Source organism: Ambystoma mexicanum, chromosome 6q, assembly GCF_040938575.1.
Source record: "Ambystoma mexicanum isolate Mex_15411 chromosome 6q, UKY_AmexF1_1, whole genome shotgun sequence".
NCBI classification, from domain to species: Eukaryota; Metazoa; Chordata; class Amphibia; order Caudata; family Ambystomatidae; genus Ambystoma; species Ambystoma mexicanum.
This window is the reverse complement of record NC_090937.1, coordinates 747,533,964-747,546,529: the sequence shown is the minus strand read 5'-3', so window position 1 is coordinate 747,546,529 and position 12,566 is coordinate 747,533,964. Positions and strand designations below refer to the sequence as shown.

At 46.4% G+C, this 12,566-nt stretch overlaps 1 protein-coding gene across 4 annotated transcripts in view; it reads left to right on the top strand.

Annotated features, from left to right (window-relative positions):
• SH3D19 (SH3 domain containing 19) overlaps positions 1–12,566 on the top strand; it is a 1,396,196-nt gene that overhangs the window by 1,192,636 nt on the left and 190,994 nt on the right. For all 4 annotated transcript variants that reach the window (XM_069631268.1, XM_069631267.1, XM_069631269.1 and 1 more), the window contains one exon: positions 6,211–6,345. In XM_069631268.1, coding sequence (XP_069487369.1) covers positions 6,211–6,345 — 135 coding nt within the window. The remainder of the gene's footprint in view (positions 1–6,210; positions 6,346–12,566) is intronic.

The following is a 12,566-nucleotide window of genomic DNA, read 5'->3' as shown; positions in this document are numbered from 1 at the left end:
ATACTTGGCCAGTTCCCTTGCAGCTGATCGGATGGCGTTGAAGGTGCCCAAACCAGTGTTGGAGTGGTTCGGAGATGAAGGGAGGGCCAGCTGTTAATTTTTTGGTACTGTGGTTGCTAAGCGATCCAGTCAAGGGTGTATGGGTGCAAGGTATTCCCTTTGTTTTGCCCTTCTCAACCAAGAAGGTTTGTAAAGGGCACTTTCAGGGGTTCTGGCACCTCCAGGGTCAGGATTCTGGTTACCAGTGCCTCAAATGCACCATCACAACAGTTTGCACACAACAGTTTCACTCCAAATGTGCCCTTGGGAAGCATAGGGAAAGGAGCTCCCCTCTTCATTGTAGCCTTCACTCTTCATCTCTCAGGAATAGGACTTTGGAATAGAGTATCTCCCCAACCAAGTTCCAGGTGAATCCTTCTTGTCTTGAAGTTCAACGATGAATCAACTCAGGGGTGGGTCGCCCACCCCACCATATATAGGCAAAACGCTAAAGCAGGATGGACCAGAGCAAGCTTTTTGCCAAGGGTCCAACCCAGCCTGCTGTACAAGTAGCCTATACCTGCTGATCTAAATCCCACTGGGTCTTGCCTATAGAAATTTGGGAGGGGCAGGAAGTTTAAAGAGCCCTAGTAAAATTCAAGATGACAAGAGCCCCCGTTGGTTTGAACCTCTCGCCTGGGCTATTTGAACTCCTGCTCCTTCCTCTTTCTGCCTACATCAAAAGCTCTCCTCTCCAGTAATCGACACCCTTGTGAGAACAAGCCATTGACATGACAGGACTGTCTTTGATGCACCAGTTCCCAGGTAACCTTCCTGCTCTGAAGAAGAGATGCCACTCGTCCCCAGGAGCATCAAAGGGGAGGGTTTTCTGGCCAACACCCAGCTGGTGTCTGTATGAAACTCAGCCCAGATAAACTGATAACACACCCCACCCCTGTCATTCACGTGTCACTGCTCACCAAGCTGACAATAGTAAGACATCCAATGCTTGTGGCTATTCTAAAGAGTGATCTCAGTAGCCACCATATGATAATCAGACATGGCTTATGTGTAGATATTTACGTGCCAGAAGGCTGCGGGCTACACCATTTAGAAGAGTAGACCCAGAGGTGAAGACGGTTAAAAAGTTACTTCCGGCTGTTGGAACCCTGTGTTCCAGTAGCTGTGACTATGAAAGCACATGTGACCTTTCATCCTGCTCTACCTCCAATGCAGGCCAGACACTGGGTGATGTCTGGAGACTGTCCAGCAAAGGGACACTGGTGCACTATATTTTTGCATGGAGCATTCTGGAAGGGGTTTCTGATTAGAAGGCCTCCTTTTCAGAAACAAAACTACCAGCATAATTTAATCTTTATATTCAAAGTTCAGGTTTTCTGTTAAACCAAGTAATAATGATTATCAACTAGACACAAGTTTGCAGGTGCAAATTAGGAGCTTTAGATGCACTACACACACACGCTTATCAACACAAAGAAAAAACAAACACTGCAGAATTTCCTCAACCAACGGGGACCATTATGGATTGGGAACTTAGTTGTATGAAGTGTGAGGGGTCGGAAATGTGAGACAGACACAAAGGTTATGTTTTCTCAGTGTTTGCCATTTTATTTATAAATAAAAAGGGGTGAGATAAACGCCTATCTTTCCCTATCCTAATGAGGATGTCCCTACCTAGCAAACTAAACTAACGAAAAAATATTTGGCTGTCTTCAATCCAATGCAATAGAATAACAGTTCAAACTTAGAGATTCTTGAACGTACTCCCTTGTAACCACAGTTCCCTTCCCCTGGATCAAGGCAGGAATACCTTTGTCAGGATAGCACAGCAGCTACTTGTGGTAATGCCACACTTGTTCATCAAAAAAATTGTGTTAAGTTATTTTCGTTACACCTCTTTGCCACAATCGTACTACTGCAGAAATTAATCAGTTCATTGCCATCTTATAGGGATGCATATTTGTTATACCAAGCAAGAATGTTGAAATAATAGAGAAAAAAATCATCTCATAAACTATCTATTGGGGAAACCCCCCCTTGTTACAATAGCCATGAGCAAGGCAGGAAGAAATAAACCGACGTCCAGTATATAAATTACCACTTAATATTTACCTATGTGGAAATATCAGGAGTGAGGCTTTTATGAACTAGCAGACAGTGTGTGCTGAATATCTCAAATATTCTTTTAATTTTGGCAGATAAGGCATAGTGAGAAAAAAAAGGGTTTGCCCGGGACCACAAACTTTGGTTAAGTGGAGAAGCCGGGATTTGAGACCAGTCTGCAATTCAGGAACTTGAACATATCTCTTCTCAGATGTAATTGGTAGAAATATTGTTTGCAAAAGGTTTTTTGGAAACCTTTGTTTCACAATACCCTCTTACTGGAAGGCATTGCAAAAATATGGTGATGTTTGTTTTTCTAACTGAAGTTATCTGCTGTTTTTGCAGGCTTGTCCCAATCTTACTGTGTATGTATTTGGTCATATTGTCCAAACTAGCAGAAGCTACAGATAAGGCTGTCAAAAGAAAAACTCCAAGCATGTCAGGGAAGGAAAGGGATTGGGCCTGGGAGAGTCGGGGCAGGTTGCATCTACCACAGGATTGCTTCATAGTGCACTAGAGCCTATTTACCTGGGAGGTTTTGAGACATGGAAGTAAGCAATTTTTCAGGTCTTCAAAAGATAACTAAATTAGGGTCAAGTCTTTAAAAAAGTGGGATGGTGCTCCATAATATATGCGTAGGCACAGATTACATTGGGGCAGAGGGCGTAGTTGCACCCGTTCTCCTTGCCATGCTCATATAAATCACTGGTTGTGGCACGGTTTCTGCCACTCTCCTGCGAGTTCATGCTTGGTGACGTGCATCTTGCAAAATTAGCAGGTGCTGCTCGCTTCAAAATAGGAAGGGAGCCTCATAAATGGACCACCTGACCCTTGGAGTGGGATGGGCAGGCCAAATCTGTTTTGCGGGTGTAGCAGGGGATCTTATAGCAGAATGCTGCAAACACACCTCGGCAAGTTAGGTGTCTGTTGCTGAGAAGTTAAGACCATCCTGTAAACCATATAGATTTTTTCCTATTCCTGCTGCAAAATATTCCGTGGAACACGTTGTTTCGGCCTGGGCACAGCTCCCTCATGTCACTCAGTGTGGGAATCTCTGCCCTCTCCCCCATAGTGGAAATCAAAAGCCGATACCCACTAATATTTGAACAGTGAGTGAGCATAAGGTGAGATATACACATTTACTTCAAAGTGTGTTAACACGTGCCGATTTTCAGTTGCAAATAACCCAACACCACGCCAGTATTAGTCCTGCACACTCCGGCTGTTAAAGATATTAACACGTGCAGTTGCAAAAACGGACAAACGGTCCTGACATGCGATTATCAAACTACACACGAAAAACGTATTAAACAAACGGAGTGAAGAATAACAACTGACGCTATTTTATAATGGTGCATTTCAGGGCAGGGACAGGTTTATAAAATGTCGATCCTTCTTACCTAAACGCTGCAGCTTCTCCAAGTGCCAGATGGACCCTTTCCCTCTGGCTCTCCATGTGCTGCTAACGCCTCCCTGCCAGCCAGCACTGCTCCTATAGAGCCGGCATCAGTAAGCACTCCTCTGTAACTTCTCATGTCAGGAGGGGGTAAATGTCATTAGTCTACCTTCTCCTTCCCCAGGATGCCGCACTTGAAACTTGGGTAGCAGCACTGCATGTGTGCGTGCCCCATTCGCTCCCTTGCCCAGCCAGGTGGCTTTTAAAGGTATAGTGCTGCTTTATGCATACACAACATACCTGTAACTATGTAACTTATGTAAATTGTAATTTTATTTGCACCTGCATATATTTAATTTGCAACATGTAATTTAACCAAGCTATAAGTACTCTTACTATGTTGTGCGCCCAGCTACCCAAGGGTTGAGGACGCCCTATAAATGATAAACCAACACAGTGCTGTGTATAGAGCTCGGCGCCCGGCGTGGCCCGGGCCGGCCCAGCCCCCACCTTGGGCCAGTGCCTGCCCAGAGCAGGGGCCGGCCACGAGCCCCACCGGGTGCCCACCCACTCACTTGGAAAAAGAAAAAAAAACGCACTCATGTAAGTGTTGCCGGAACACTTACAGGAGTGCGTCTGCCTGTCTTCCGATCCTGGCTGTCTGACTGCCGCTCCCTCCCAGCCACTCATTGATTTGCCGGGTAGGACAGGAAGTCAGGTGGCAGGCCAGGAAGCCAGGCAGTGTTGTAGGCTGAAGAAACAGACTGGGGGAGAAAACGAGGCTGGCATGCCAAGGAGCAGTGTTTCAACGTGGAGGCAAGGGCGTGCTTTCTGTTGTTTTTTTTTATTTGCCTTTCCTTCCCCAGTGCCCCTTTTTGACCCTGGCACTGCCCTCCCCCCCACCCCCAACCCCCCCCCAATATCACCTTCTCATTTTGCACAGCCATTTCCTGGGCTTGGGCTGCGTTGTGCCTCTAGAGCCAGGCCAGACCCCCAGGCTCGTCCCTGCCCTAGAGCTCCCTGGCTCCCCCAGCTCTAGCTGTGTATGCATGAAGGAGACTTTCCTATGAGGGTCAGTTAATGCGCAGTTGCGGGGGGGGACAGCAACCACCCTCTGAAAAAAGTGGGTGGACGCTGTGTACCCTCGACTTGAGCCCTGCCCCCCGCTCTTCACTTTGGGTTGGGAGCGTGTCGCCCTCTCAGCTGGGTCTCTCTTCTCGACACGGCTTCCTGCTGCGCTTACTCTGCAATGTGCCAGACCTGCATATCTCACGTCGGCATCAGCTGGTGTTCTCCCTTCAGCTTCTGCGGCGGACTCGGCACTCTGGTCTACCTCTGCCTCAGCTACTCCTTCAGCATCTCCTTCCGCCTGCAACTCGTGCCTACATTTAAATGACCTGTTTAGGTGTTTTGGTCTATGACAACTAGAACACACATTCTGGTTAATGGCATTGTGGATCCTCACTAACTGTGGGCCCCTCTTCCTCGACCAAGTACCAAGAACATTATGGGTCCTGACGTCCATAGTAGTTTTGGGGTTTTGATATGTAAGTAGTTTGGATTGCTTTGTGAAATAGAGATGTTGTGTAAAAGTTTTGTATTTTAACATTGGGGTAGGATCTCTATTTAAGACATGATCATGACAATTAGAGGTTGTTATATTTAATTCCTGCACCCCCAAAGTACACATCTTATTTTGGTTAGATGACTTTTCATAGCATGTTCTTTGTGTAGTTTTATAGGAGGGACTTGTACACTGACAGCATGCCATTAGGTATTTGGGGATTATGGGAATCTTCTCTTCAGAGGAAGATGAATACCACGTCTCTCCCAGAGGAGTCGCCACTTCTCCATGACAGCCGTCTCCTCACATGTGATCCTCCCTCATGATACCACCCACAGGGTTAGGATCAGCTAGCGGCTGCCTTCCCCTGGCCACATAGGATGATACTTTAGGCTGGAGTTTAGTAATGACTCCTGCGGAGTCATCACAGAAGCTTGACAACGCAAACATAAGCAGCCATAAGTAACAATAACATATGCACAATGTAATGCAGGAGTAACGCAAAAAAGACGTCAATGGACCGTGCAGCACAGAAAGGAAACGTGATTTTAAAAGCAGGATTCACATAGGCTCTTCCCTACTTGGCGCCATTCACTCCTAAAGGATGGCTGCTGTCGCAATTGAATTTTCAGCAGGCTGCACTCATTCATGACAGAGCAGCTTGGGTCCCTCCATGTACCTGCAAAATGCTGACGGAGAGCAAGCTCTCTCTAGCCATATCTAAAAAGGACCTTGCTCATGACAGAATATTGTGTACCCTCGCTCTTGTTTTGCGGACGGAATCAAGACTCCAAGCCCAGCCCGGGATCCTAAGCAGCAAACGTTCTGACCTTTCTGGAATGCAAGAAAAAGTTCCTTTTAGAAATCGGTACAAGGAAGAGTCACCTCTTGGCAAATAGGTTTGTTTCACTGCATGTATCATTTCTGTCACGTAAATCTGTAAATTAAGATATGCACTGTGATTCATGCTGAGAAGTCACTATAAACTAAAGATCAGCGATCCAATCTGCTCTTCCACATACGCCTCCTCTGCCCTCACTGCAGTCAGAAGTGAGAGGCTGGAACCCATAGCTATATGTGCACATTTGCAGAATTCTGAATAACTTTCAGCACCTGATACCATAACTGAAACAATGTTCTTTTGCAGAGCATGCCGATGACTTGAGTCTTGTATCTGGAGAGTTTGTCCAACTGCTGGAGAAAATAGACGATGAGTGGTACCAAGGGCAAATAAAGGGCCGCACTGGGATATTTCCTGCCAGCTACGTCAAAGTACTTGTAGGTGATAGTTTCTTGAATAATGATGTGAAACTGCTAAATGTACTGTATGTTCATAATTATTTTTAAAAATTCTTATTTCATGTTCTCTGCTTTGTACACACACACACACACACACATAGACACACACCAGAGCACACCTCCCATGACCTTCTGAAACCGATGTCCGCCATCCTATCGTCAGAAAAAAGGCTCAAACTAATATTTTCTGAATACGCCTTTACTCTCATTCCTGCTACCAGAAAGCAATTTAAAGCTTTTCATGTTGAGTTTATAACCAAATCCAGGGGTCTCCGAATGTCACTTTAACGAAATTCTGCCCAGCAATAGGTCACCATTTCGTCCTTTGGTAAGAACTGTGTTTTGTTACGCTCCTGCATGAGTGTATGGCTTCCTAGTGGTAGCAGGCTAAATGGGAAGTAAAAACGCATTTCCACGGTTTTGTATGGAAAGTGCAGCACTTTAGCCCAAAGACAGGCTACATTCGTAAGAATTTAAACTCTTTTCTACCCTAACAAATGAATAAATGAAAGCGCTGTTCTTAGGATAAAAGTAAGTAGAGATGTGTTGATGAGGTGTTGTTAATCAGCTGGGAAACTGTGCAAGGAAGAGTAGAGAATTCCCATTTTGCTTTTACTTCTCTTCGGGAACAAAGAGAATACACCAAAAATACCATTACTCCCACGTATTCCTCATTTTATGATAAACGTATCCCAGCTTCAGCTGCTTCGGAAAAAAATGTCACCAGGGGGCGCTGTGTTCGAGACTGCGAAGTCGATGTCCCTCGAGAGGGCTGCCGTCGGGCGTCGACGTCATCCGCTGTATAAAGGGCTCGAGCAGCGCCCATTACCTCAGTTCCGTTTTTCCGACGCAACTGCTTTGTGTGACGAACGGCGCATCTAAAATATGTTCAACGATATCTTCGTCTTCAACTCCCTCCACACCCAAGACAGTGTTCAAAATAATGTCTGAAGTGTGGCAGGAAGATGTCTATTACCGACCCCCATCGGAATTGGCTGTGGTGCCTCAGCCCAGACCATCGGGTTGATGAGTGCGGGTCCTGTCAGGCCATGTCAAATAAGGCTATTAGGAACGCAGAAGTAAGCTGGTGGTGGGGGAGGACAAGTATGTCTTTGAAAAGACAAAAGGATTTGGACAAATCCGTTAGAAAATCTCGTCACGAGTCGAGGAGGTCAAGATCGGAAAGTCGCTCGAGGAGTCTTCCTAGTCTTCACCGAAAAAGTAAAAAAAGCGACATCATAGGTCTTCTTCCTCCTCATCCTCTTCAGAGAGGAGAGTAACTTGCCCTTCAAAACACGATTCCCCAGGAAAATGGGAGGCCTGCAGGGCTTCGATGTTAAAAATATTCGAGAAAGCGGGCCAGACCCCCTCGAACTTGCCACGTGGTGATCATGCCTCTAGTCACTCTAAAGGTGACAGAGGAAAATCAAGAGCCAAACACGAAAGGGTTGAAAAAGAGATGAGTATCTTCAAGGGAAAGTTCCCCAACACCTCACTCTAAATCTAAGCCTCCGGTGCACAAATCGGGGCAAAAGGAATCGTCATCAAAGTTGAAGGCAAAACTTGACTTGACATTGTCGACGACCATAGCGTCGAAACCAATTACAAAGATGGCGTCGACACCTGTAGCTTCGATAGCATCGAAGCCTTTTTTCGACAACATCGAAGCCTCCTTCGACACCGTCGAAGCCAGCGTCTAACCTATCGATGCCTTTGACGCCTTTATCGAGGCCTTCTCTAATACCAAGGCCCAAGTTGACAACATTTTCTATGCCTAGACAAGTTCCACCTTCTTTGCCTGAAAAGGCTTTTCACCCTCAATCTAGACAGGAATTCTTTACATCCATGTCTTCTATATATAAGGAACATTCCTCTGAAGAGGACGTCACTCCAGCTGGAGTTAGATTTGGGGCCAGAGAGGTCCCTGAAGAACTGGTGGACCCACAATCAAGAATAACAGACTTGTATGATTGCCTACAAAATGCCAGTGGCTTGGACACTTCTCCTGAAGTGGATTTTGAGAGACCAGACCCTACAGATCATGCTCATCCCAGTTACAGAAATCTTATGGGAAGAGTCATCGATTTTATGGGATGGAAAGTAGATTCACCGGATTTTGACCAGGATGACATGACTGATATCCAGAGTTAGGGTCCCTTTAAAATATCCTGTTTTACCATTCCATAAAGCTTTACAAAAAAGGGTAATGGTAAATTGGAATAATCCTGATTCAATTCCAGCAGTAAATAAAAAACTGGTACCAAAATATAGACCAGCCTTATCAGACCCAGAGTATTTATCCAAGCATCCCTCTCCCAAAAGCCTTGTAGTGCAAGCTGCAACTTCCACTAGGCAATCAGCTTATCCATCAATACCACCAGATAGGGACGATAAAGTTGATGCTTGGGCCCGGAAAGCCTTTACTTCGGGTAGCATGGCCCTGAAATCAACTTATGTCATTTGCACATTAGCAAGATTTACTTATACCCTGTGGGACTGCATGTCTTCAGCGGCTGAACGCATCCCGGAACGTGAGGACGGGATGGATTCCTGGCTATAGTGAAGGATGGTAAAGAGGCTTTGGAGGAATGCCTTCAGTCAGGATTGGACACTGCGGATAGTATAAGCAGGTCCATGGCTTCTAGCACGGTCTTGCGCAGATTCGCATGGCTAAGAAAATCTGGATTTGCACCTGATGTACAGTCTAGATTACTTAATATGTCTTTTGACGGCTTGAGGTTGTTTGGCAGCAAGGCAGATGAGAGCCTGGAGAAGCTGCAGACCTCGAAAGCAGCAGCAAAATCACTCAGCGCCGCTATAAGGGAACCTCAACAACACTCTTACACAGGCTCATCTTCCTGGAAGAGTCGCCCTTTTCGCTTTTATTCCTCTTTTGGAAAAGGGAGAGGGCAAGCCTGTCACAGAGGCCAACAGAGAAAACCTTTTCGTGGTGGAAAAGGGAGAGGTGCTAGATCAGCCACAGCAGCGGCTACTACCTCCTCAGCCACTGCTGCAGCCGCTGCAAAGCCACTTTGAGGTCTTAACCCACAAAACCCTGGTGGGAGGCAGAATCACTCAGTACCTGGACGAATGGCGGGGCATTACGTCAGATGCGTGGGCACTAGAGATAGTGACCCATGGTTACTGTCTTCCTTTTCATCAAAGACCTCAAGATCATCCACCGGGAGCCAACTCTGTAAAAATACCAGACCCGCTTTTTGTGTAGGAGATTTTAACCCTGCTAGAGAAAGGTGCAATAGAAAATGTACCTGTAGCGGAGAGGAACAAGGGTTGGTACTCCCCCTATTTTCTCATACCCAAAAAGGACGGAGGATTGAGACCCATCTTGGGCTTGAGAAGCTTGAACAAGTTCCTCAGGAAGGACAAGTTCAAGATGGTAACCCTTTATCAGATCCTTCAGGCTCTCCAACTTCAGGAGTGGCTGGTTTCATTGGACCTTCAGGATGCTTACTTTCATGTGCCAATTCATCTCAAACACAGGAAGTACCTGAGGTTCACAATTGGTGGTTCTCATTATCAGTTTTGAGTTCTACCATTTGGGCTAACCTGCGCCCAAGGGTTTTCACCAAACTGATGGAGGTGGTGGCAGCGAGTATCAGAAGGGGGATTCATGTCTACCCTTATCTGGACGGTTGGCTAATAAGGGCGAGTTCATCTGAACAAGCCTAGGCACATCTGGCCTTGACCTGTAATTTCTTACACAGTCTGGGCTTCTCCCTCAATTACAAGAAGTCACAAATGATTCCAAGCCAAAAACTCCAATTCATCGGAGCGAACCTGGATACTTCCTCAGGGAAAGCCTCGCCTCCTGAGGAGAGAGCTCACCACATTCTGCAGATGGTAACGAAATTTCAAAATGCCCTACATCTACCGGCATTCAACTTCCTAAAGTTGCTAGGCCTCATGGCATCCTGCATTGTTCTAGTGCCAGAGGCCAGATTGAGAATGAGATCTCTTCAGTGGGCCCTCAGGACTCAATGGTCCCAGTTTTCGAGGGAGATGTCAGATCTTATACAAGTCCCAACCAAAGTGGCTCAAGATCTTCTATGGTGGGCTTGCAAGGAGAATATCCTCAAGGGGGACCGTTTTGGCAACCATGGCCAGAGATAACGGTAGTGACGGACGCCTCACTGACAGGGTGGGGAGCCCACACCAACGATCTGACAATCAGCGGTGGTTGGTCTCCATCGGGGTCCAAACTACACATCAACCTTTTGGAGCTGAGAGCAATCAGACTAGCGCTGAAGGCTTTTCTGCCCTCTGTTTAAGGAAATAATGTCCTGATAATGACGGACAACACAGTGGCCATGTACTACCTCAACAAAAGAGGAGGCGTAGGATCACTTCCACTGTGCAGAGAGGCAATGCAGCTTTGGTTCTGGGCAATGCAGGAAGGAATCTCTCTATCGGCAGTTCACCTGGCCGGAGAGCTAAACACGGCGGCAGATGCTCTGAGCAGGCAGAGCAGAGTCTCCCACGAATGGGAGCTAGCTCAGGAAGTCCTTTAAGAGATCTTCGCCCTTTGGGGAACCCCTCAAGTAGATCTGTTTGCGACCGGGACAAACCGAAAGTGCGAACTGTATTGCTCAAAGGAATTTCCCCCGAGAGGAGCTCTAGGGGTCGCGTTCGTAGTGGACTTGGTAATTCCACTCCTTTACGCGTTTCCTCCAATCCCCGTGATTCCTCATGTAATCAGGAGGTTGAGAAAGTTCAGGAAAACCATGATCCTAATTGCCCAGGATTGGGCCAGGAGGACGTGGTACCCGGACCTTCTGGACATTTCCATCTGCCCTCCAATACGTCTTCCACAAAGAGAGGATCTTATCTCGCAAGAGGATGGATGAGTTCTCCATCCAGAGGTCAAGACACTCAGCCTTCACGCATGGTTTCTGAGAGGCTAAGATATAAGGATTGGGACCTCCCGGATGACGTAATGGAGATTTTGCTTTCGGCCAGAAGGCCAGCAACAAAATCCCTGTACCGGTGTCGTTGGAATAAATTCAGTGACTGGTGCAGGAACAAGAATGTGGATCCATTTCTTTGTAATACTCCAACAGTACTTTCTTTTCTCTTGCACTTAGCCAATTTGGGGCTCCAAGTTGGTACGATAAAAGGTTACTTAGCAGCGCTATCGATCTTTAAGCGCTCCTCGGAAGAGGTGTCCTATTTTAAAATGCCTTTAGTCATTCCATTTTTGAAAGGATTGACAAATGTATACCCTCCAACACCTTTTCAGGTGCCCACCTGGGACCTAAATCTAGTCTTAAAATTTCTCATGTGTGCTCCTTTCGAGCCCTTACACTCTTGCCCATTAAGAAGTCAAACTATCTTTCTTGCCTAAAATAGTGTCTGATTTTCATCTGTCACAGGAGATTGTTCTACCTTCCTTTTATCCTCCACCTCACGCTAGTAAGGAAGAGGAAAGGTTACATAGATTGGACCCAAACAGGGCTCTCAGTTTCTATATTTCCAGATTGACAAATCTCCGGCAATGTGACAAACTATTCGTTGGATATACTGGGCACAAATTGGGCCTTGCAGTAACTAAACAAACTCTATCCAGATGAATAATTTTTGCCATCTCGGAGTGCTATAAATTGGCTGGAAAAGAGCCTCTGGATGGTTTAAGGGCTCATTCAACCAGAAGCATGGCAACTGCCACGGCCCCTCAGAGGGGTGTCCCTGTGCAGGATATTTGTGCTGTTGCCACCTGGTCATCAATGCACACCTTTGTAAAGCACTACTGCTTGGACTCTACTTCATACCAAGGAGGACTATTTGCAAAAGCTGTCCTTCATTCTGTCCATAATTAACATTTCTAGTACTCCCACCTCAAAAATTACCACTGCTATGGGAGTCTATCATAAAATGAGGAATTCGTTGGAGGACACAATCCATTCGAAGAACAAGTTACTTACCACCTGTAACGTTCTTTCGATTGGATGTTCCTCCCACATATTCCTCATCGACCCTCCCATCCTACCCCTCCATACAGTGTATGCCAGTTGCACTCTAACTTCCTTAAGAGCCTAAAGACTTAATGCCTGGTCAACTGATGCAACCATGAACACAGTAAAAACAGAACTGATCTAACGGGCGCTGCTCGAGCCCTTTATACAGCGGATGATGTCGACGCCCGACTGCAGCCCTCGAGGGACATCGATTCTGCAGTCTCAAACCCAG